The 26,235-nt window shown below is 40.1% G+C and overlaps 1 protein-coding gene and 1 long non-coding RNA gene across 3 annotated transcripts; one reads left to right on the forward strand and one right to left on the reverse strand.

The window, feature by feature from the left end:
• The first annotated feature begins 247 nt into the window (after positions 1 to 247).
• On the forward strand, positions 248 to 23,337 carry hsd17b12b (hydroxysteroid (17-beta) dehydrogenase 12b). 2 transcript variants are annotated; one of them, XM_032516091.1, is made up of 11 exons: positions 248 to 571; positions 8,402 to 8,448; positions 13,147 to 13,222; positions 14,005 to 14,112; positions 14,428 to 14,492; positions 15,269 to 15,313; positions 17,874 to 17,908; positions 19,157 to 19,238; positions 20,002 to 20,067; positions 20,555 to 20,714; positions 22,992 to 23,337. In XM_032516091.1, the coding sequence occupies exons 1-11, from the start codon at positions 394 to 396 to the stop codon at positions 23,078 to 23,080; spliced, it is 951 nt and encodes a 316-aa protein (XP_032371982.1). In that variant the 5' UTR covers positions 248 to 393; the 3' UTR covers positions 23,081 to 23,337. The 2 variants fall into 2 exon arrangements, with proteins under 2 accessions (XP_032371982.1, XP_032371908.1); XM_032516017.1 differs by having other exon boundaries at positions 250 to 571; positions 20,555 to 20,704.
• Positions 16,571 to 25,665, reverse strand: LOC116689596 (uncharacterized). Its single transcript, XR_004332057.1, has 3 exons — positions 25,655 to 25,665; positions 19,542 to 19,544; positions 16,571 to 16,673 (listed from the first exon to the last, which is right to left on the reverse strand). It is a non-coding gene; the product is annotated as an uncharacterized LOC116689596 (long non-coding RNA).
• Positions 25,666 to 26,235: the final 570 nt, after the last annotated feature.

Here is a 26,235-nt window from a genome sequence, read left to right on the forward strand (position 1 = left end):
GTTAATATTATTATTATAAGGAGGTTGAAGAGAAAATTGGTAAGAAAAAAACATTTTCAGAACATTAAGAAATGTCAAATCACATACATTTATTTATTATTATACTTTTTTACATACAAACTGTGGGATTGATGACAGGGAGGACTGTGGTACAACACTAGGTGGTAGTAAAGCTCAGACGTTTTGAAATTTTCTCTTTAAAAACTGAAGAAGAAGAAGATAAAGGGGGCCAATCACAGACAACTTAGCACTGATGCGGAAGCGTCTAACGCGGAAGCAACACAGGCTCCTTTTATCAACTCGTGCATTTGCACTCAGAGCACTTCTTCATACATGAATACCGATATTAAAATCGCAGGCGTTTATATCATCATATAATACAGTGGTAGAGGTATGTGGAGCAGCGGAGAAGCAGTGCTACGGGCCGTGGAGACGCCGCTGCTGTGGCTCGGGGCCGTGACCGCGGCCTGGCTGTCGGTGTGCGCCGTGTGCCGGCTGCTGTCCGGGATCCGGGTGTGGGTGCTGGGCAACGGGCGGCTCGTGTCACCCACCACCCTGGGAAAATGGGCAGGTGAGACACTAATGGGAGACAGTAACGTTACTGTCTCATGTTGAGATGGTTTGTGTCATTTACGTGATTGTTTAAAGAAAAATATATATATATACTACCGGTCAAAAGTTTGGGGTCACTTACAAATTTCTATTCCCCTCCATTATAGACAGAATACCAGCTGATCTGAGTGGGTGGCTGATCTTTAATGCAATATCTACATTGCCCATTATCAGCAACCATTGATCCAATGTTCCAGAGGCACATTCTGTTTACTAATCTGATATCATTTTAAAAAAACTAACTGAGAAAACACTGGAGAATCCTTTTGCAATTATGTAAGCACATAATGTAATCTGAAAACTGCTGACCGGGTTAAAAAAACAATGCAACTGATCTCAGCTGGTATTCTGTCTATAATGGAGTGCAATGGAAATTACTAAGTGACCCCAAACTTTTGACCGGTAGTGTAGATACATTTATAAATATGTATATAAACCATGTTTAACACAATATGCAAACAAATAGAAGAAAAAAATGGTCCTTAAATGAAATTGACATTCATTTTGATTAGTAGGCCATTCATAACAGATTGCATTAGATTGTACAAGTATACCTAATATAGTGGCCACTGAATCCATATTAGCCTACAAGCAGACACATTTTCTTTATTGAAGTCTTGTAATTTTATTGAAGTAATGTATTAGTTGTATTTTAATTAATAATTAATAATGATAATTATTAATGATTGTATTTATCGTATTTGCATTCTTCAGCATGACAAGAACAACCTTTACACTACTGCACTGAACTTGCATTGCATCACAGCTTGCATAATATATCTAAACACTGGTGATTGGGACGTCTCCAGTGGTCTGATGTCAGGCTCGTTGGAGACAAACTGAGCCTCGCCTGTAAAGTGGACGAGAGCAGGTGGCAGCAGGCGGGGGCGGGGACCAAAATCCGCTCTCAAGTCGGACAGTTTCCAGCCGAGTCCTGCCGCCCTCATGGTGAACAGGAAGTGACAGAAACACTGTGGTTTGAAATCTGACAGAGTAACTCTCAAAAGTCTCTACATGCGATCTGTTGCTGATTTTAATTAACAACACACTGTAATTGAGCCGTGTTCTGAACGGCTTTAGTCTCTCTGACTTCTAAACGTCACAATCACACATGTGTTCTGTACAGAATGAGCCTTTAAATCAGACAAATGGCTATAAAAATCAGCAGAGAGGCCGGCGTTTCCCAGCATGCTGTGGGTCCGCCTGGGTCTTTCAGTCGGCGAAAAGCAACTGCGCTGCCTGCGTCTCAGAACCACGGCCGCCTTGATCTCGTGAGATTATCGTTGTCTACGTGTGCATGACACGTCGATTCTGAGCACACGTGGCTCATCTCGAACGGGCCTAGTGCTTTAGCAAATTGGCTATTCATTACACACTGTGGCTTCTTTGTCCCAGCAACAGCAGACTGCACTGTCCGTCTCTGTTGTACTTTTCACAAGAAATAAAGAATGGACAGGGGATGATCAGCCTTTTGTCAGCTGGTGTAAACTGTAGTAATTCTTGTCAGGGGATTATGGCTCTAGGGGGATTATTAAATCTGACTGAATACTGTCCCATCTGCCCTGCCTGCTCACTGACTGAACCTTGAAGTTTGACCAGACTGCTGGGATTGCTTTAATGTAATGTTGTAATGTTGGTGTTCAAAGTTCACATCATCAAAGGCGCTTGACATTTTTTAAAATAATAATATTCATGCACTTGTTTGGAAAGAAGTAGTAATACTGTTTTTCAGATACAGTTATATTACATTGCATCCTACATGGTCAGTGGAAATGACAAGATGAAGGACGAAACACTTGATAATGGTGTTATCTTTTAACCTGGACACTCAATATTTCTTCATTTTAATCAGAGTCTAAATCCACAACAAAATATCTGAGCAGTCTTTTTTCCCAACCCCTGCAGTCACAGTCGCATCAGGCTGCCAGAGAAACTCAAATGTTTTGAGGACGCGAACTGAATTTGCCTTTTGAGCGTTTCGTGTGCAGCTAAAAATGGAAACGCATCAAGACGGCCTGGTTTTTATTTTTAGATTGCAAATGCAAAATGATTCAGAATATCCACTGAGGCAAAGGAGCCCGTTGGCCTCGCCGGCTGCCGCTTTCATTCACAAACTTTCTCTCAGTGAAGTGGACTTGATGGAGAGGACGGCCTGATTATGTAACAGGACTAGCCATTCAGAAACAAGACTCAGGATCCTCGGGATTCAGGTTGACGGGGGCCCGCATCTCACTGTGTGTTTGTGTATGTGATCTGTATGTGCGAGAGAGAGAGAGAGAGCCCATGGCAGGGTAACGGAGAAGCATTGCAGTGGTATCCTAATGAGAGAGTTGTTGTTCATGTTTATTGTCCCCATGGGGAAATGAGGTTGCAGCAAAAATCACATCACATGTCATTTTTAAACAATATTAAGACAAACACGACAAAGAAAACTAACATGTATACATCGCTACTCATAACATAGACCAGAGCACTCCGGCATATGGGGGGGGGGGTAGTTTTCCATACCAGCTGGGAGAAAAAAGAAAAATGTATACTTATTACTGTACAGGGCCTTTTATTATTACGGGGTTTGATGGCCTGTGGAACAAAAGAGAACTTGGATCTGTTTTTTGTAAACTGACGAGCACAGTATCTTCGTCCTGAAGGCAGCAGTTCAAATCAGGAGGCAGGGGGGTGCTTCTGATTACCCACAATGCTGTTTGCCTTTTTTAGTGTTCTGTTTTTATATATATACTTTCCATACTTGGGAATGGAATACCTGATAGTTTACTGGAAGTTATTATTTTTCTAATGTACTTTTTCTGTGCTTCAGTGGCGTTGCCATACCTACAGATGATGCCAAACGAGGGAACACTTTCAACAAAAGCACAATAAAATGTTTGAAGTATACTGCTGCTGACATTTTAAAGGACAACGGTTTCCTTAGAAAGAACATTCTTTGTTGGGACTTAGTATTTAATCTAGTATTTAGGTGTCTCGCTATGTCAGACAGTGCTTCAATTGTTTGAGTTCATAAGACATTGTAATGAAAGTTACTGCTAACTGATTATTCCTCACAATCATGTCAGTGCTTGCAGTGTTTCCGGTAGGATGTTTTTCAGCAGTGGGGGCAGTAAGCTACATCAACAGTAGTGGCGTTGAACTGGACGGGGCCAATAACCTCTGAATAGTTCTGTGTGTTGTTCAACTGCAATGTGAGCGGCAGCCAACGGAGGCTGCATTATGTTGACAGGATCATTTAAAAGGCAACCGCGACTTCATCGTGCGTCTGCCCTATTTTGCTGTTACCGTGGCGGCAGAAATTTTGCCATGGCGGGCCGCCACTACAAAATCAACAGAGGAAACACTGTGCTTGTTTAATGACGTTATGTCCGCATGCTGTCTGATGTCAATTTACAATCCATTTTAAATCTTCGAACATTTGCATTAGAAATATAACTTATGCATACAAATGCAAAACTTGCCAGAGATTGGTACTATGTGGCTCTATTTAAATAATGCAGTAAACTATAAACTGGATTACTTAATGAAAACAAGTCTGTTGGTGACACAAAATAGCATCTATCTATCTTATCGGGGCTTGGGCATTGTTGTTTATCCAACATATGTACACATTCCCATAGATTAATTTCTTAGTTGTCATCGTTGCAGATATGGTTGTAAATTATTTTTTATTTTTTACATGTTTTACTGTCTAATAAAGAATATATTAGGTTTTGTCTAATTTGATACAACCATAGAAATGAAATGCTTCAAGCTACTATTTGTAAGCAAAAAATGAGCGGAACCACTATGAACCACCAGAAAGCAGAGGGGGAGCTTCAGGTTTTCTAATAATAGTGTTGGGTCATCGCCTAATCTAATCTTTTCATACATTTATGAAATAGGCCTATTGATTGATTGTAGAACGGATATGAATGTGCCCATTGAGCAGTATTTCAGCATTCCCAGCTGAAAGTAAAATTCAATGAGCTGATCCATTGGGCTGGGTGAAATTAGACACATGGCTCAGAAGGAACGGAAGAAGAAAAGTATTGCGAGGGAATGCAAAACACATTGCTAGGAAATGCAAAGGTGGTCCCCGCTTTTGTTTGAACAACAATCCAAATGCCAAAGATATTTAGTTTTCTGTGATATAAAACGGAGGGGAGATGCATCGTTGATCACACCATTTGAGCAGAGAAAATACAGAGCAGACTCCCCGGACCAACACTCAGTCTCAAATCTGTTCACTGTTCCAGTGACGACGTAGGTTTGGCTAGCCCATGTGGGCTCATCTTGCCAGTACAATTTTGCCAACAGACCAACACGTTTTTATCAACGTGTGTTCTACAAATGCCCACGCATAACTTGCAGTTATTAATAGAATACATTTTAATAGAATAAACTAATGTCCTCTAACTCTAGAACGTGTTTTACTTATATTTTAGGTGCAGTAGATAAAGATAATTTACAAAGGTAAATTATTCCCAGTTCTTCAGGTATTTTCACCAATAAAAGAATGGTGACACAGCCATATCAGTGGAGGACCTAGCCAGTCTTACCTACATTTGCAGAAGACAGCAGTTCCTAAAATAGAGCTTGTTTTATTTGACTGAAGGGAACATGCACTCTCCTATAAAAGCTTCTTTTTTTTCTGTTCCGACTGCAAAACAGTTCATTCTTAAAACAACTAAAAATAACCCAGCCCATGTTTTCCTCATCAATGTGCCTGCAGACTCTCCCCTCCTCTTCTCTGTGCTATTTTTAGTTGCCCCCAGGATCCCCCATGTTTGTTTTCTCTCCTCTTTTCTTCCACACTCCCTTCTGTTTGGCACAGCTGCAGCCCTAGAGGATGCTTGGCACCTCGGCATCATCTGTACTTAGGAAGATCACACAAAGGGGATATAGGTACAGCAAAGGGTAGTTAGACAGATGAGTAAAAGAAGGAATGAATAGTAATGTCAAATGAACAAAATATTTGCGTAAAATAAACTTCTCTGCAGGGATTTTTGTAGACATTGCAGCAACAGCACAAACGAGTCATGAAGGCAGCAACATTCAGACTGAGCTTTATCCTGACAAAGTACCACATGCTAAAAATATTAATCATGATATAAAATATGTCTGTTAAACATTTTTTTAATATATATATATATATATATATTATTTATAAGATTTAATTAGGGATGCACTAAGCTGATATGCCAGATCGGTACCAATGCTGATACTGACCTTATTAAGCGGATCAGGTGTTGGACATGAGGAGACCAGTTCACATTAAGTTAATTGGTGTGCCACAGCAATCCCTGGCCTCATCTTACCTCCAATACAAAATATCAAAATGCATGCAGTGAGGAATACAGTTTCTTGGAGAAAGAGAGGACTGGTTTTAGATTGGTACTCTGTATTGGACGAAACCATGAATTATGCAGTATATGTTCAGATTTGTTAATTAGATAAACCCCTTGAAATACTGTGCGTGCGTGTGTGTGTGTGTGTGTGTGTGTTTGTGTGTGTGTGTGTGTGTGTGTGTGTGTGTGTGTGTGTGTGTGTGTGTGTATATATGTGTATATTGTGTGTGTGTGTGTGTATGTATGTTAGTATGTATGATATATATATATATATATATATATAATATATATATATATATATATATATATATAAACACATCATTACATGACATCATGACAGAATATCAAATACAAATATAATTAATTAATTACAACTACTGAATGGCCATTATAAGTAACTGAGTAAACCGTAGGGTGTGGGTGGATTACTAACTACAGTCAAATGATCAGTCAAACAGCATAAACAGTAGGCGTAGGATTGAGTGCATCAATAGTAACAATGGCAGTTTATCTTAAAATGAGCAGACAGGGCACTAGGGGTGGGGGAAAAATCGCAATATTTTCTGTGGCAATACTGCGTGATCTTTTATTTTACATGTGTTGGTCAGTTTGTCCCATTTTGCAATACCATTGAAGTGAGATCAAACAGAGGAATGTATCTTTTTAGATAAAACCAATGTTGACAAAGTTTCCTTTTGGGGGACATCATTTGTAATTGGGAAAGATTTGAAGTTGGGAAAAAGGTTATACATTGCAAAATATTGTACTATGTTTGAAATTGCAATAATATCATATTGTGACATAAGTATCGTGAGGATATCGTATCAGGAGGCGTCCGGTCTAATTTTTAGTGGACTGTCTAAATATGTTTTTTTGCACGTAGTATTTAAAGAGCCTCCGAGTCTGAAAGCACTGCTAGTGGCCCCTAGAGGCTATACTGCTCAGTTCATCCAGCCGGACTGATGTGGCTTGACCTAAACCACCAATATTATATCTTAAGTGCACTGTACTCTCACAATTTGGTCTAAACCACGGTGCAAAAATGGAAGAAAGTAACATACCTTTAAAACACAATAATAAATGCACACAATAACACCTAAACATAAGAAAACAAGGATCCGTAAGTTTACACAAGGACAAGATGCTCTTTAAGCCAGGACTTACAGGTTACACAGGGACATATTGTAATGCCCTGACTCTCCATCCCACTCCCATCCACTTTTTGTTATATTTAGCCAGAGGTGTGATGAATAGTTCTTCTGAAAGATGGGAAATGCTAAAAATAGGCTGCTGCTGCTGTTTGTACCAGGCAGTTCCAGGGCATCCGTTCGCTCAACTGCCACTGATGACAGAGAGGGCCTAACTTCCCCTCTCTTCCTCCTCTTTGTCCTCCTTATTCACTTCGCCTGCTCTCCGTGTACCCTGTCCTGCTGTACATCTTTCTACACTGACATTCAGCTCTTTACCATTGGAAGTCAATTCATTTTCTTTTTCTAAAGCTTTTTGTGCTTGGCCGTCATCGGTGTTTTTGCACTGCACTTTTCAGGGATCAGTCAAACAGTCCATACCACTGACATGTTCATCATCAAATTTCTGTGGTGCTAATGTTCCTAGGGGTGGCGCTCTATGTCTGTTTAACTACGGTGGCACTTGTTGCATGGTTTTAAAACTGTTTAATCTCTTTTAATGAGTCTACTCTTGCTGGACGAATCAAGGCTGTTATAGCAGCAGAGCAATGGTTTGGTCCTGGAATAAGATGTCCAACAATTACACATGGTTGTAATGTTTGAATGTCCACATACTTTAGGCCATGCACCAGAGGACTTTTTGTAGTTCAATTCTATTTATAGTATCAATTCATAACAAGAGTTATCTCAAGACACTTTACAGATAGACCACACTCCAGAATTTACAAGGACCCAACAGTTCTAGTAGTTTCCTCCAGAGCAAGCAACAGTGCGACAGTGGCGAGGAAAAACTTCCTTTTAGGAAGAAACCTCGGTCAGACCCAGGCTCTTGGTAGGCGGTGTCTGACGGGCCGGTTGGGGTTAGAATGAATAGAATGAGTAATGACAAACAAATATTATTCAACGTTTAATGACCTCTGTATATTCAGTATATTGTTTTTCGTTTGTCATTGTTATCTAATTTATAGCTATATTGTTTTGTCCTGTGGTATTGATCCATCCTGATTAGGTTAGTTGTGTTATGAGTTGTGCATAAAATGTACTGTAGGAGTATAAAAAGAGTTTTCTCAGTTTTAATGGATCAGCCAATCGAGCCACAGTTTTCATGTTCATGTATATAATCTATACCTTGTACCGTGAATTTCCCAGTAAACATTGAGACATTTCTTGTCTTATTAAAGTTGTTGTTTTCATATTTGACTTAGAACAATATATACTTTTGTTCTGCTTATTCACTCTGGATCCGTCCCTCTGTTCCCTTTTTAGTTGTGACTGGAGCCACAGATGGGATTGGGAAAGCTTATGCGGAGGAGGTAACGTTCCCAGACTCTGGACATTTTCAGACACAGTGAAACAAGAGGGGGAAGGAGTTGGTTAGAATTTCCTTATGTTTATGCCAAACACATACAGGTTTATTAAAAAAAAAAACATTCATAAAGGTGTGCTTTGAAAGTGAGTTTTGTGCTTGTAATGTTGGTTTTGTAAACTTAAACGTAAAGGTTTTTTTATTGTATATTTATTGTAGTGTTGCTTTAATAGTAGTTCTGTAAACACTACTTTATACACTTGCTTGCAAACTGCTTCTCAAATTTGTGCATCAGGTTTATACCTTCAAGATTAATTGCATTTAATTTCAAAGAAGCCATTTAGAAATGGGAGGTAAAATAAGTTAGCTGGCTAGCTACCTAACCAGGATATCTGCACATAAAAAATAAAACCTCTCTAATTAGTTACTTTTCAATAACAGTTTTACTAGGTCATGTATTCTCTTGACTTACCAGCGGTTGACAAGGCCTGGAAGAATCCACCATTATTCATTTGTTTGCCTGAGTAACCTGTTGGATGTCGGGTGAGTTAGCGAGAACTGACCGGTGGGCGATTGACAGGGTTGTCTAGCTAGCCAACTGTGTTAATACCAATTCCAAAGATTGGTCAGAAGCAGAAGATCCTTCCTCAATTCCTTATAGTGGAGCAGATAAGTGCCATTTTTTAGGGTAATCGTTCACTTGTGGATACAAGCACCAAGATTGGTACAATTACTCAGTGGGTAGTGCTCTTTCAAAAAAGTACGTTAGCCATTGCAAAAAAACTTCATGGGAGCCGCGGCGGCCATTTTTTCCCCCGCCATAGCCAAATTATGTATATTTGCATGATATCTCCTGAACAAAACATTCAACTGCTCAAAGGATGATGTCTACCCTATGTTTTGATGGTCAATGATTACAAAATAACACCCCCACACAACATAAATGAAGGCCTCTAGACAGCTGTTGCGGCCATTTTGGATTCCGCCTAACTAATTATGTATTTTCCATCATATCTCTTGAACCGTACAAGATAAATCACAAGAGGGGATATTTACCCTATGTTGTGATGGTCAAGAATTACAATGAGACCATATTCAACATCATAAATATCAATAGTTAAAGTCCTCATATTGATTTGGAGAGGACTTGAAGAAGAAGAACCCAAAACTGCATGAACTTCTTCCATCAGGAACGTGCCTCTGTCAATTCTTTGAAGAAAAAGGTGCTGAAGGAGGATTACCAGCTCTTCTCCAAACTGTTCATCTCATGCCAGAGCAGAGAATGTGATCTGAAGTAGCTCTTTAGACATGAAAATCTGCCATTCCCTGCTGCCTTGAGTGATGGTGGGAAGCTCCACGCCCCCCCCTTTGGCAAGTATCACAGCTTGGAAACGCTTCTTGTAGCCAGCCAAAGAGTCTCTTTCTGGACTGTCTGTCACGTACTGCTACTTTAAGGTCTATCCATAGATTTACATTATATTGAGTCAGCAGATTGTGAAGGCCATGGCAAACTTCAGTTCATGCCTCTTGATGTAATCCACCATGGATTTTGAGGTGTGTTTAGGATCATGATCCATTTGTAGAAGCCATCCTCCCCTTTAACTGCAGCTTTTTCACAGATGGCAAACGACCACAATGTGCTGCAATCACCTACCCCCCCCCCCCCCCCCCCCCCCCCCCCTCCATGTTTAACAACTGGACAGAGGTTCTTTTTTAAATTTTTGCCCCTTTTTTTCCAAACACTTTGTCTTTTCGGCCAAAAGGTTGACTTTAACCTCACGGCCCCAAAGGAACTGGGCCCCACTATGCATAAAGCTGTCTTTTTTTTTTTCCTTTTTCCAACCCTGTTTTTTTGGTGGGACTAGAAGACTTTTTTCTTCTGATGATTCCATGATGACCATTTTGGGGAGTATCTCTTTTACGGAATGGTGTACCGACCCCAGTGCCGGGTTTTTTGGGAGGACGATGCCCCAAGGGGGGGGTTTGGCTGCTTTCCCCCAATCCTGGGGTGGTTCTGTCTGATATTTTCGGGTTTTCCAACTTTTTCAAACTTCCACTTTTCCGATGCGGCCATTTCTTTTAATTCCAACAGGGTAGGGGCACTGGAACGCTTTCATTTTTCTAGTTCACCTGTTTTAAAAAGCCGTAAAACATTTTTAGTTTAGTTTTCTAGACAAATTAGAGAACCCATGGTGTTGTTTGTTGGGGGGGGGGTCAGATAGTCGGGGGCTTTTAAAACCTTAAAGATTAAAATCACCTGGTTTTTCCAGACGGTGAGAAAAACCCCTACACGAGGTTCAGCTTTAAAAAGTATGATCAAAACCCCCAGGTGCCAACTTTTGCGACCCCATGTTTTTTTCCTGTTTTTTTAAAAGTGAAAGATAAAAAAAAAACTAATTTTTTGTGACATTTAAAAGTCTAATCTTCATTTGATCCTTTAGTTTTTTTTCCATCTTTTCTTGGCTTTTTATGCTCTTAAAAATATTTCCGGGGGGTGCCCAAACTTTCGACCCCACTGTAGAGGCATCTCGGGAAAATACAAAAGAACAGACATATCTTTGACATCCCCAAAAACCCTTTGAAGGGAACCTAGGTCAAAAGGGGGACAAAAAGCAGACCCAAAGGACCGCAAGGGCAAAGTACCCAAAAACTGGCGTAACATTCTCATGGGTAAATAAAACTGAGCGTCCATTCCTCGCTGACGAATTGAGAAACTTTAACACCAAATGTGGGAAAATGCCAAAGAGATCAAGTGTCAGCAAAACCCCTCCCTCCCCCAGATTTTAAACCATTTTTGTGTCTGGGAACGACACTAGGATCTTTGTCCCTGTGGGGGCAAAAACCCTTTTGGCAAAGCCAGTGACAGCCTTTTTTTATAGGTAGTGGCTACCATTCTTTGGGACATGGCGCAACATTGTGGTTGCTTTGGCCAAAAGGGTGAATCTTGGATGGATCAGACCCATCAAAGTTTTGGGAAGGAGAAAGCGTGGATTCTTTCTTTAAAGCATTCCTGCCTGGATTAGTTTCAGCCTTTGGTGGCAAAAAGGGAAAAAGACGCTTTTCAAACTGAATAATTGGCCCAAAGCTTTTTGAAATCTTTAGCCAGCTCCCACTACCCCCCCAAGAAAAATGCGGGGACCTGAAGTTTTTGAAAAGTTTTTGGTCATGATGTACAGCAAAGTAGGAGGAGTAGATGAAGCCAGGTTGGTAAGTAAAGTAAGTAAGTAAAGTAAAGGCCATATGAAGCCATTCCTCCTACTCAAGCAACATTGCTGCAGTGTGTAAAGCGTTCAGCCTACCAGGCAGGCTGCATCTGGAGTCAAGCAACTGTACTCCAGCCAGAAGTACTGAGTCCTTCTGAGTGAGGATGGACCAAGAAAGGTGATCAATGGCAGATCTTCTGGACAGAGCTATCACCAATTGTAGAGAGCTGTCAGCAACTGACCAAATGTGGATGCAAAGCAGAATGCCGTGGAAGATGTGAATGCTATCACTTTGGTCTTAACTGTACAGCAGCTGTAAGTGCCAGGACTACCAATGTTGGCATACATACATTACAATAACCCACTTAAATAAAATGAACACATATACAATAATGTTATGTGCCTCCAGAAAAGTAAATAACATAAAACCTCCTGTTACTTTGACATGCTTTAATAATACATTTTTTCTTGGAATTATGTCACGTTTCGTGGATTTCTTTCACATTATTTACTCTACATACCACTATAGACTCTCAAAACACAAAATAGATATGTATGTAACATCCTTATAGTAAAAAAAAAAAGGATTCAAAAGGTAAAAACCTTGAAATATGTCCCAGTAGTAAAATTATGTGGGCAGATCTGTGTTTTCCAATGATGGAAATGGAAGCCATCTTGGAAAATGGCGGCCATTTTGAAAAATTAAGTGGCTAGCGTTATTTTTCAAATTATTGGCCCCAGAGGGATAACCACACCAAATTTGGGGCTTGTATCCACTTGTGAACGATTTTCCCCCTTATCTGCCCCACTATTACCTGTGACCATGCCAGAAACCTGTCAAACATGCTTATGCGTAGAGCTGGGCAATATATTGATATTATATCGATGTCGAGAAATGAGACGAGATATCGTCTTAGATTTTGGATATCGTAGTAATGTAATTTGGCATAAGTGTTGTCTTTTCCTGGTTTTAAAGGCTGGTTACAGTAAAGGAGTCATTTACTGAACTTAACAGACTGTTCTAGCTGTTCTATTATTTGCTTGTACCCACTTAGTCATTATACCCACATTACCGATGATTATTTATCAAAAATCTCATTGTGTAAATATTTTGTGAAAGCACCAATAGACAATGCTACAATATTGTTGCGGTATCAATATTGAGGTATTTGGTCAAAAATATTGGGATATTTGATTACTACACTGAAAGGCATGGATCTGAATGCACAAACTTGCAACGCACAGTTTACAGACAGAAGCCTAAACCTTTAGACTGATCAACAGAAATTACAGGATCAAATTTACAGAACTTGGATTACAGTGGAAAAAAAACATTTTTGAGCACGCCTTTTATTAATGATTTAATCAACCATAAAAACACACTTTTGTATAATGCCACCTCCACTTTATTATCCCTCCTAAAATAGTAAATGTGTGAGAAGTACATGTGTGAAGGGCATACATCGATGTCGCTGTTGTTGACATGTGTTTTGTGTTTGCAGCTTGCCCGCAGAGGCTTTGCCATTGTGCTGATCAGCCGCTCTCAGGAGAAGCTGGATGACGTATCCAAGGCGATTGGTGAGTTGTTTGAATACTGTTATATATATTTTTTTAGACATGCAGTGTAAATGCAGACAAAAATGTTGCCAGACATTAAATAATGAATGCAAACTGAAGATTTTTGTCAATGTGTTGCCCCTAAGTCACGGTAAAATACAGTATGTAGCTCAGTATGACTCATTATTCAATCCATCAGTCAAACTAATTCTCACATCTTACCGTCAAGGGAAATCATCAGTACCTGTGGTCCAAAGGCACATGGCTAATGTAGTTCATGTGTTAAGTATGACAGCTGCTAGACTGGAGCACATTTGTAATGATCCATGCTGCTATTCAGCCTCTTTTTTTATCCTAAAGCTGAAATCTTGCATCCGTATTGCACTGAGTGAACGTCTAATAGGGCTAAATGACTACCACAACTAAATGATATTGCTTTGAATTGCGTGTTTTTTAAGTTTTTTTTGAGTTTTTCTTTTTTCTTTTTTCTTTTTCACAAGTGATCCTTTATTGATTGGAGATTCAGCAGGACTCGCATGCTTTTGTCTATGAGGCAGTAAAGCCTCCTGCTGGAGCTGAAAGTGAATCTGTCCAATTAAATGAAAGCTTCCTCTTAAGGGAGGGATATTCTCATGAAGAAGGATTATTTCAGGGTTTAATTATTTTTTCCTCTGCTCTGGTCTTCCCTTTCCCTTGTGACTATTTGCTAATATGGTCATTCATAAATGCTTCACACTAGATTTCTGGTATCTTTCATCACTTCTCATATACCTATGCAAGATTAAAATGTTTTGTGCCCTCAGCAAGCAAATGTGGTGTGGAGACAAAAACGATTGCAGCTGACTTCAGCGCTGTAGATATCTACTCTAAGATTGAAGATGGACTTGCAGGACTGGAGATTGGAGTATTGGGTAAGTAAGACTGCAAGCAGGAGCTTGTGCTGCCTCACCTTTCATACCATTTGAATTAGTTGGTCATATCAGATGCAAAATTCAGTCAAGACCTACAGACCTCAGTAATGCTATAAAATGTTAGTCTTTCATGTAATCATGAAAGTTAATTTACCCTGGCTCCTTCAGCCCTTTGCTGCCCTCTTAAGATTGGAAAGTACAATAACACTCTGAAACCCACATTACAGAAAAGTAATCTTCTTTTCATCCATCCGTTTGTTAACATGATGTAGTATTTTGGATGTTACAGTGTAATTCTTAATCTCTTGTTAACAGTGAACAATGTTGGAATATCCTATTCTTACCCGGAATTCTTCCTCAACGTCCCCAATCTCGACTCTGTAAGTTGAAGGTTTTATCACTCTATTTCCCATGAGTGTATACATGATTATGTCATACAGGACTATGAAGAATAACATGTTTGGAAAACATTTAACAACAATAAAAGTAATATAAATGGTAATAATAGCACATCCCATAATCATATCATTTAGCATTGTATGCCCATCTTCTATCAAGTTTGATTATAAAGCTCCACTACGAACTGGATCCTTTCCGCTAGCTGTGTGGATGGTTTTGCTCTCTGATCAGTTTTCTGCCTTACGTTTCATAGATAAAAGGTCCCTCATGTACAAATATGGCCAGCTGACTTGATCCGATACTGTACTACTGTAAATAAATGTGTTATTGATAACATATTGTAACTCTTCTATCTTGTTTACCTTAAGCAAGCCTATGTTAGTTTTGCTGAAAGGTGGCCACTGCGGCCAAAAGTGGGCATGTAAAAGGGAGGGTAATAGTAGCATACGTAGAGGAGAGCCATAAGAGTTAACTCTACCCAAAATGTGCTAACATGAGCTACCGTAAGGTCATACCACACCAAATAAGGTTGTAGCAGCAACACTGAATTGATTAATGGTGAGTTTTATTGCTTAGGAGCAGACTTTGGCATTTCAGAAAATCATTTATACCGTCTTGTGCATTAACAAATTGCAAGATAACTTCTTTAATACATGCAGTTGATATTGTCTACATTTCAGAACAATGATTTGTTTAATTAATACACAAATACCTTACCCAAGTTGTAGTAATGCTCCTGTGATGCTTCTTGTTTCAGTTCATTGACACCATGGTCAACATTAACATAACATCAGTGTGCCAGGTGAGTGTTTTGTTTTAAGCATAGATATTTAATTGAATCTTTTCAATTCAACTAAGGCTGTGCTATTAATCTACAGAGAAAACGCAAAAGTGGCGTTGCGTGCTTACTTTTATTTTGCGTTTAGACAAGCGTTTTGAAGAGGAAATCTGTGTGCATATGGTGACTCAAAAGTGTGTGAAATTCAATGTAGTGTGTACACCAGGTGGCGGTGTGGTAGTGTGAAGCACTGCCATACAATACCCCCAAGTCCACGCACCTGCCTGCGTACAACCTTCCTACTTCTCTCCCTAGTAGTGTGAAACCGTAACACGGCGAAGCGGACAGTTCTGTCTGGACAGACGAGGAGGAGGAGTTATTGCTCCAAACAACCTTAGATTACAAAGGCACAACAGGGCGTGGACTGGGAGTCCTGCCAGTCAAAATGTATAGACTTTTATCAGCTGCTAGGGCAACTTGAAGGTCCGACGATTGGAAATAATCCGACATGTTTGTTATTTTCCTGTACTGGTGCATGGCTGTGACCTAAACGCGTTCGCGGGCTTTTCTGTTTTTACGCTTTAGACGTTAACTCGACAGTGGAGCGTTTTTTAGATTTTCACTCTGGAGGGTGGGTTTACATTTTTGCAGATAAACCTGTAAAAATGTAAACCCACCGAGCTGTTGGAACAGCCATGAAAGCAGCAAACAAACCTGATCAATGGAGATAGATTCTACCTGACCTAAATAACCCTGGCATGTTGCGTGACCAGAACAAACCCCGGGTAAATACTGGAGATGTATTTCAAAGATGGAGACAGCTTAGAGCCTGAAAGGACATGAAGTTGGCTAATTTCCTCTGGAACAGTTAAGCATTAGCCTCAGGCTAATTTATCGCAGTTACGAGGGACAGGCATTTTATATAATTTCAACATTTGTGTGCACACATTGAATTATATAGCTAAAGTACCCGAGTTGGTTACTTGCAAAAACAAATGGAGACACAGCCAGTAATGTGATCACAACTGGTCCTGGCTAACGCCGCATTGCTAACCCTGCTAACGTTACCGGAGAACCAGACAAGCGGGCCACGGCTGTTTCCAACGTGTAGCCTGTTCTTATTTTAAGCTTAAATTCTTATTTTTTAAATTATTTTAAGCCAAGAGAGGGGGCTGTAAATCGGGAAGAGAGGACCGTGAGATAGCAGGGTGTTTAGCGATTGCTGCTGTAATTCTAAGCCAATAAACTCTGTCCGTCGAGTGGAGAGCACGGCAAGGTTGTTGTGTTTTTTAGCAGTTCCTACTGTAATTCTAAGCCAAAAAAAGTGTGTCTGTCAGTTGGGTACAGAGCTCTGCGTGATCACGGGCTTTTATGACCGTCAATACTCCGCTGTGCTGTGAAGTAACGCCTGGATGTGTGAGACAAGCATCCAGCAACATTGTTGTGGATGCTGCGATCTCAGCCTGGCAACCAACGTGAACCTCGAGTCTGGGGAAGAGGGGGCGGGGGAGACGTCTCTATTCAGTATTTTGAATTTGTACTGTAGTAACTAATTTAAACTCTAGCTGTCAGTATTACATATTGCACCTTTTGATGCCGAAGAGAAAACAAATCAAACCTTATAAGTGCATAAGTATTTCCCCTTCAGGTTGATATTTTCTAGAGGCACTATTTGGCAGTGATTACAGCCTTTTGTCTATGCAGCACATCAGGTTTTCCTTGAAAAGGTGCTCAGACTAGTTTAAATGAATAGTTTGGAAATTTGTAAGTGGGGCTGTATGAGGTAATTGCCAGTCAGTGTATATCCATAGTAGACGGTGGTCGACACACCCCCAGTCTGGAGAAGCAGACAGGAGTCCCGACACGGGGGTAAAGCAAGGTACAGCTGTGGAAGGCAGGAAATCACATTTTAGCCTCCTTTAGAAAGTGTACATTTCGTTCATTGCTTAGGTTCTGTGTCTGTACTGCTGCCTGCTTCTCCAAACTGGGGGCGTGCTGACCGCCAGCTACTGTAGGCAATTCACTGACTACGGATAAGTACCATATACAACCTCACTTCAAAATACCTGAACTATCCCTTTTATCAGGTGTGAAAATGTTCTCAATTACTCTTATATAGTTAACTTGGATATCCCTATTAAATCTGCACAACATGGACTCATTGGATATTGAAATCCACTGTCAGGTAGTCCCACAGACCAAATAAGACCCGAACGCACAATGACAAAAAGCATAATAAGTTACTTCCCTCTCTCTTCTCCATGTTCAGCAATTCCCAGAGCAACAGCTAAAGTCCACCTACTCTCTTTACACTTACAATTTATGTCATTCAATATTTCTTTGCACTGCTCCCTCTGCTATCATTATCATTTCCTTTTCCTCTTTTTGTCTTCCTTCCATGACCACCTCTCCACGAACAACCCACACACACACACCACACACGTTTACAAATGTGGATGCAAACCTCCACACACTTGTCCACAACCCACACACATAATAGACTTTATTTTGTCAGTCCAATGCTTTCACTCTTTCTCACACTTGTCACCTTCTCTCTCTCCCCCTCATCATTGTTTTTTTCCAGATGACGCGTCTTGTTTTACCTCGTATGGTAGAGAGGTAAGTTTGTATGACTTAAGCAGTAAGTGATTTTTTTTTTTTTTTTTTAAACATTAACTGTTAACATTAACCGTCAGACACCAGCACAAATGCATTATGCTGCATTTCCTTTTTTATAAAGTCGTATTGTCTAAATCAATGAAGGTGGAACTTAGCTTAGCAGAAAACTGGATTTAGGTAACTGCTAGACTGGCTCTAACACCTAATAATAAACACGTCCTAAAATGATCAACTATACCTTTGAATTACGCTGATCATCAGTTCTCCGTCTACATTTAACATAATTTGATCGACATTGATTTTTGACAAAAATAAAATACTATGACACTGATTTAAACCCACCTTTGTGAATAAACCTTAAGACAGCAAAAACTTGTATGCAATCCCGGTTGCATTTCAATAACATATTGAACTAACAGATCTACTCTAAAATATGGGTGCATAAAAATGTTATATTTGACTTTTAAATTTTTTTGTTTTTTGTCGCAATAGCTCTCTACAGTAGAAGAGTTTTAATGAACAGGATTACTACTTTTGGGAACATATAATTTCTTACTATGCCATCTGTGATTTATTATCATGTGATAGAATATATACTTCTACAGTAAAAGTCTGCAGCTTCGGAAAATGAAGCTGCCTACACATGATCAGAGGTAAAATGGTGAGGCACAGAGGCAAAGTGCAGGTGTACGTCATCATTGCTTCTGGCTTTGGTTGCGCCCTAAAAGGTCAGTGGCAACGAGGTCAAAGTTGAAATGCTGCGTTGAAATGCTGCGTTGAAAACGCAGTACTTGGCGACAATTTCGAACGGTGCACCATGCCAACGGTAGCACTTCCTCCGAGTTGTCTCCACTGCTCTCCCTCAAACGAAATGATTTTTACCACAGATCATGTCTAGGCGGCTTGATGGAATTCACTTGCCTGGCCATCATGTACACAAATAATTTGTTTCTCAAAATATCATCCCCCTTCTAGTTGAGATTCAACATCATTCAAAGCACCACAGGCTGGAGCAAAACTATCATCAGATTGTACACATTTAGGAATTGATGTTACTGTCTCTACCAGCTCTTCTTTGATGTACAACAAGAGCAGTTTAGCTTCAGCTTGCAAGCATACATAGTACCATGTTGTCTTATACTGGTATTGATGTCAGGCTAAAGGGTTTGTAGCATGCTCCCTGCTTTCTCTCATACTTTGTTTCTTTTTGAAGTGTAAAATAGCATTGGCTTATATTTCTGTTTCCAGGCAGAAGGGGGCCATCCTCAACATCTCATCTGCCAGTGGGATGTACCCTGTTCCTCTCCTTACTGTCTACTCTGCCTCCAAGGTAATTTGCAATACATGGTTTATGACCTTTCTTACAAGTGTTAGTTGACGTGTTATCAATAGACGCATCGCAGCATCCTAAACAGTTTACAGTTACATATATACAGCATATAATGCATATACTGTGGCATATACTGTACTGCATTTTTCTGTCTAATCCACCATCCACCATCATATCTTGAGGCAAAACATACTGATGACGATAGATGTTAGTTCAGCATTTATTTGGGCGCAGGGATAAAGTGAGGGATCGTCCTTTTTCATATTTGCCGTTTTAATTGTTGAATATAAATAAGTCGGTGACTAGCTCAGGTCCCGAGGTAGTGTACCAATTAAAAATGTTTAGAGGAGCATATGGCGTCATAATGTTTTATAACCGTCTCATGTGTGTTTGGTAGCTTAAAAACAGCCTGCTGTTCACACTTTGAGCTGATTAATTTGCTAGTGTCTAAATACTGGGTCATGTTTATCTACTAAATCCCAGTGCCTGCAATGCAGGTTTAAAGGTGCATCTAAAATCCATCCAGGGTAAATCTTTGGTTTAATGCTCAATTTAACGATCATCCCGGCTCATTACACCTACCATTAACATTGTACTGAACTCTTTGTGCACACATTTCCCCTTTGCTAGTTTTTGGACTCCAGATTTTGTCATGTTCTTATTATTTTGATAATTGAAATCCCATGTTTTTTATGTTTGGTTTTGTCTTTCTTTATCTGGAATTGTAGCTGTAGCATTAATGACCTATCGTTATCTTTCAAAGGCTTTTGTGGACTTCTTTTCACAAGGACTGCAAGCTGAATACAAGAGCAAAGGCATCATCATCCAGGTAAATGGGCCAACCTTAGTTATTTTGCTAAATATCATAACGATAGTTAGAAATGCAATTTGAAGAAAAATTCTTAAGGCCTAAAGCTTTAGTATGTAACTTTTTTGATATTGATAAACATACATTACATTCAAGCCATCGCCAAATGCTAATTAAGACTATCAGCTCCACACAACTCTCTGGATTTCTCGATCGATAGATAATTACTACTTCTGAAGAGTCCAGGTTTTCTTAATCCGCCATGTCCTCTTTGGCTACTAGCAACTGTGTGAGGCGGGGGCATGTGCACCATTATGGAATGCTTGCGTCATGTGGATGCAACAACAGTGGTGTTGTCATTACTTAGAATTCTTCATTAGGGCGACAGAAATGGACTATACCTTTTTAAGAAAAAGAAAGCATTGTTGTCTCAACACTGTGTTGATACTTCACCAAGCTACAAAACTAGATACATTGTGTGTTTGTGTTTTCTCCCCCCCCCCTCTAGAGTGTTCTGCCATTTTTTGTTGCAACCAAGCTGAGTAAAATACGGCGGGCTACGCTGGACAAGCCCAGTCCGGAGCGCTACGTTTCAGCTGAGCTCAACACTGTGGGGCTCCAGACTCAGACCAATGGCTACCTGCCCCATGCCATTATGGTAAGTCTGGGTATGTTATGCTAGGAGCAAAGAACAAAGAGTCAAAGGAAAATACTAATGTAAGTACAAGTCATGTTTTTTAAGTCTTCTCTTTGGGCTTCATTTTCAATTTTCACAAAAAGCCGCCCTGCATCCGAAATGACATGCCAAATATTTACCCATGTACCAAACTTAATGCTGAAATTATTTTTGAAATGAGCCAAAATCTATTTTTTTAATACATAAAGAGTCAAACAGTCTCTCTGTAAAACTGGGTGAAACACATTTCAGGCTGCTGAAGAGCACCTTATTGTCTCTCTACCTGTTATGTAATTACCCGTTACAGTGGCATTCATTTATATAATTTGCACGAAAAATTGAAATAGACCTTAAGTATCTGAATGATAGTAGGTAGGGGAACACACGAGCGATACCATTCTAAACATCGGGTTTCTCTGTCGCAATAATAGAGTAAAAGTCAAGTTCTGTTATGGCAACAGGACGGAAAACCTCCTTCAGGCTGCAATTTCACTTCAGACAAAAGAGCTTCCTACCTGCTCCCTTTCACCACATCTCCATTCACTGAATGAGCCTTGTGTCAACAGTCGCTAAAGCATCTATTAGAAGGTAAACATCCTCTGAAATAATAGAGCGCGATGCTCCACTACCTGCGGTATTGTCTGCATCCTAACACTGTAATTACTCTGTAGCGACACGGGCATCAGAAATGAGACGGAACCACAAAGTTTAGTTCCGATTTTTCCATGATCATGTGTATTGATCTACACGTAAATGGCAACACCAACCGTTACAGCATACAGGTAGTCAATGAATCATTCAGCACAAACAAGCCTTTGTTGATCCTGTGCAGTCAAGTCATCCGTTTGCAGATCACGTAAACTAAGCACAGATTTTTCCTGTCATCTGCCCATACATTTCAGTAAACCACAAGCTGCAGACAAGTAGCATCTGCTCTGATTATCTGATAATCCCTCTTCCTTCTATTGTACAGTACAGCTCTCCCCATCTCCCAGTAATAATCCACAATTCAGCAGTATGTAAACCTGCAAACTGAAACCTTCATATTCACAAGCAACAAGAGATGTTCTGTCATCTATGCTGTGATACGTTTGTCTATATATTTTTGGTTGCACAATTATGATGTCATGATAAAAGACCAATAATAATAAGAGATGGTCTGATGGTCCGCATTTTTTGCTTTCCTACACCTGAACTTGCGTATTGGCCGACACGAGTACTGATCCGATACCAGTGGGTCATATATTTGTTAATCATGTTTTAACAACTGTATACTACTATTCCTGTATGGATGTGATATGATTTCTATCTTTGTTGTCAGTCTGGCTCAGGTTACACTCTTTGTGGAACATGAACAAACACAAACAGAGCTTTCTTTTTCCTTCCAGTTTGACAGTCACTACTTTAATGTAGATTTTCTTTAGGGCTTTATTACGTGGTATCGGATTGGTGAATAAACTCCAGTACTTCCAGATACTAGCATTTTAGGCTTATGAAAAGTTGCATTCCAATACCAATAAGTGCCATGTATTTAAAATACAAATACCATGTATTTCCAATACAAGCTCAAATTCAATCATGTGATCATAAACATTTCCGCTGTGTTGAACATTTCAAACAAAAGTCCAAACAAAGTTGGCTTGGCAATTGATCTTGTTGGTTTGCTGTGGAAATGTCATTGACACACCGGGTAGCATAAACATGATATGAGGTGATGAAGTTGAACATATTTGTTATCATTTTCAACTAGACACGACAATCTTCAGGTCAACGAGCAGAGTGCCCGAGTAGAGGGTCTCTTGCCACAGTCAATGACCATACTCAACCATGTCCATAATTCAAATGCATTATCCATTATTACATCCTCCTTGGATTTAATGATATCAATTCTGAAAAATATTTCGGCTTTAGCACAAGATATTAAAATCATTCAGTTAAGAGGAAGTTCGTTTTGCTAAGTAGTTAAATATAAGTCTATGAAAGATCCATTTATGATGCTTCATAAACGGCTACCTACTTAAAAAGAGGATTAAAGACAGTGAGGGGTTTCTTTGGAACAAAATCAACTGTTTCAACGGCTGTTGGCTGGGCAACTACAGCAGAGACTTGTGCCAAAATGGCTCTAAGTGCATAGGCATTAAAACAGCACAATTGTCTGAATTTTCCTTTGCTTGCCACAGTTGTTGCTCCTGTGGGTTGGAAATGAATAATGAATGCTAATCTGTTATTTGTAAATGCCAGCAGCTGACCATGTAATTTCCCTCTGTAGGGCTGGGTGACTACAGCTCTGCTCCCGGCCAAGATCCTCAACAGCCACGTGATGGGCATGGGTTTGTCCCAGCGCGCTCGTTACCTTAAGAAGCAGAAGCAAGGTTAGATGGATCTGCCGCGCCCGGGAGCGGCGGCGGCAGCAGACAGACAGAGGGGACCAGCTGTGTTAACGACGCGTTCTGACTACCATCGACCTAGAAGACAAAATGTGACATTTTTTGGGCAACATCTCTGTTTCCTCCCTCCGATACTCCCAGTCATGGATGATGTGATGCAACATCTGGCCACATTTGCCATTACATGTATTCTATCCTAACAGTTGTGTGAAAAAATACCAAACAAAGTGTTGCTCCTCATCGAGTGATCAGCTTTAATGAATGGAATACTAGTGTGGAATACTAAAAATGATTCCCAAAACTATCCATCTGTCTGCTAAACATGGTTGAAAATAAAGCCTAGGTGATGAGGGAAGGAGACAGATCATTTGGATGTGTATGTGGGTGTATATTTGGGCCTCCTGTGAGTATGTGGACCAGCTTTTACCAACGTTGACTACTGTATTACATCACTGGATATGGCTCTTACTTACTGTTAACACAAAGCAATTTTGATTTTGATTTAAAAAAAAAAAAAAGTTTTTTGTGACATTAATAGCTTCCTTCATCCTTTTAATTTAATATCAGTTTCAAAGTAATGAGATATACACATTCCGTGTTAAGCACCAACTCAAGTATTAAAAATCTCTGGTTTGCTTTTTTATATTAATATTTGCTCAATAATGTTGTTGAGGACCGCATGTTTAATTCCAACTACATTTTTGAAACTACATTTCATTACTACGCATCATTTGTAAAAAAAGATAAATAAATATGTGAAGGCTCTGTAGATGAATAACCAGCACAGAGGGAAAATATGGATGGAATATGAAAATGGATGTTTTGTTTACAAACTTGTTGATTTTCAAAATCATTCTTTTGACAGCGGTGGTTTGGCACGGCTTTATATGCAGAAATTCTTCAAATTCTCTAAAAATACAGCTTATCCCTGTGTGGTATGTTTGTGACTAAGTGTTTTCCCCTGGAAATCCAGACCTAGTTCCAAAAGGATGAAGGGTCTGGCATCTCGAGGGGCGGCACCAAATGTGCATCTCAAAATTTCACTGCACGCAATTGGATAACACTACAGCCAATCACAACACACAGGGTGATGTATCCAGAGACCCATACGCTTAGCTAGCAGCAGCTAACTGGTAGAATAAACTGTCATGTGTTCAGCTTGCCTCTGGCCCCGCCTACATCAGATACACCGATGTGATTGGTGCAGCTCGGCTACAAGGGCATAGTTAATGAGCAGCATTACTCGATGCCAGAGTAACTCAAATTGTACTCTCGGAGAACTCTGGATTTCCAGGGTAGCTTTATTGTTGGATTTACTAAAATGTTGAGACAAACCATTAACCAAGTGTAAACTCTGCTATGTTTCTTTGACTTTTTCTTTTGAAAACAGCATGTATGCTGATTTTGCTTATACGGTAGAGTCTAATATTTTTATTGCTTTGCCCAAATAGCAGCTTTCACTTCACATTTCCCTCTTAATAACTATATAGGTGCAGAAGCAAGGGGATTGTCAGGGATAAATGCATTAGGTATTAAGCATATTCCTAATACCTGGGGTGCATTTAATTTGGGGTGGCAGCAGAGCACACCAGAATCCCTGGAAAAATACAATGCATTTGTCCTTCCAGCCAATAATAAAATATCAGTTCAAATAACTTCTGTCATCTGTTTTTACATCTCACGCTCGGCTTCACCTTGTCACTTGTGTTTTGGATCAGATGGCTGTCCGATTTAGAGCGTGGAGGGAACTGATTTTAGCATATTTTATACTGAATTCATGGAAAGGCCTGATAAGAGAACAGTTATAGTCTTAACTTCTCATTGGGCTTTAATTAGATGAAATATAAATGGGCTTGGTGTCAGGTATTGCATTTAAAAAGGGTATAATGTCTGTAAATCGTACAGTAAGTGGCATCTGTCAGATGCCGTCACACCCAACACATTAACTTTAGAAGTCCACTTACTGTTCTCTGTAATATGTAATACATCAGTCAGTTCATACAGTAGAACTTCTCTGAGCGGAACTATTCAGAACTATTCTTGATGATTTTCACAGTCCATACAAATGTGTTGCTTTTTCAAGTTCTGCCTGTTCCCTCCCAAACATGATCGTCCGGTTCCCATGCCAACAGTTTCTGGAAGCTCATTCCGGTGCACTGGTATGGAAGCTGCGGAAATGTGTCGTCACAGAGTGTGTAGGAGGGGAGACGAGCTGTGTGTGTAGAGGGATGCCCAAAGGAAGAAGCGAGTGGGTTGCAGAGAAGTATATAAAGAGGAGCTCAGTGGTGCCGAGAGTCCACAGCTCGCTCCGGCTCACACGCTCGGATTTCACAGCAAAACGAAGCGCAGATTGGAGAAAAACAGGATCTCTCAAATCATCTCATCAAGCAGAACCCTCGGGAATTAAACAGCTCTCACTGATTGAGTATTGCATTTCATATATATTTTTACAATTTCTTTTTTTGCATCGTCCCTACCAAAACTTGTGGACACAACTGATCAGATACACCAGCCTTTTTAACAAAAAACACTTCCTACATCCTACGCAGCATCTACTCTAGAGCTTTACTCTCTACAGCTCATCCTCCTCACATTTGGGCCAACGTTCACCATGGCGACCAGCATGGACAGGCTTCCTGCCCATCTGCTGCCTTTGGTGATGGAGGAGTTCCCCCAGTCTCTGTCCACAGCTTGTGTCTGCAGGGCTGGACAACGTGAACCCCGCCTCCGCTGCGTACAGTGTGGCATCATTGAGGAGGAGGAGGAGGAGAAGGAGGACTACTCCACCCTGGAGGAGGTCCAAGCCCTCCGCTCCTTCCTGCAGACCGTGGAGAGCCTGAGGAGGAGCACCAGATGAGCTCCTCCAGAGAAGCATGATTGTGTCATATTTGACCTATTTGGCATCCCTACAAACAGTTTAGAGACCAAAAAGATGTCTACGGTATTACGGATGTGGACTTTAAATCTGTTGGCAGTGACATTTTGGTAAAGGTGTTGCACTGATGGACACCATATAAGGCGATGGATGAGACTGCACTGGGTCAAAAAAACACTAAAGAACTGGGATGGAGCGCTTCTAAGAGCTAATCAAAGCTCAAAGTTTTCCACATTTAATCTTTATTTTTA

This window comes from Etheostoma spectabile, chromosome 1 (genome assembly GCF_008692095.1).
Source record: "Etheostoma spectabile isolate EspeVRDwgs_2016 chromosome 1, UIUC_Espe_1.0, whole genome shotgun sequence".
Classification (NCBI taxonomy): domain Eukaryota; kingdom Metazoa; phylum Chordata; class Actinopteri; order Perciformes; family Percidae; genus Etheostoma; species Etheostoma spectabile.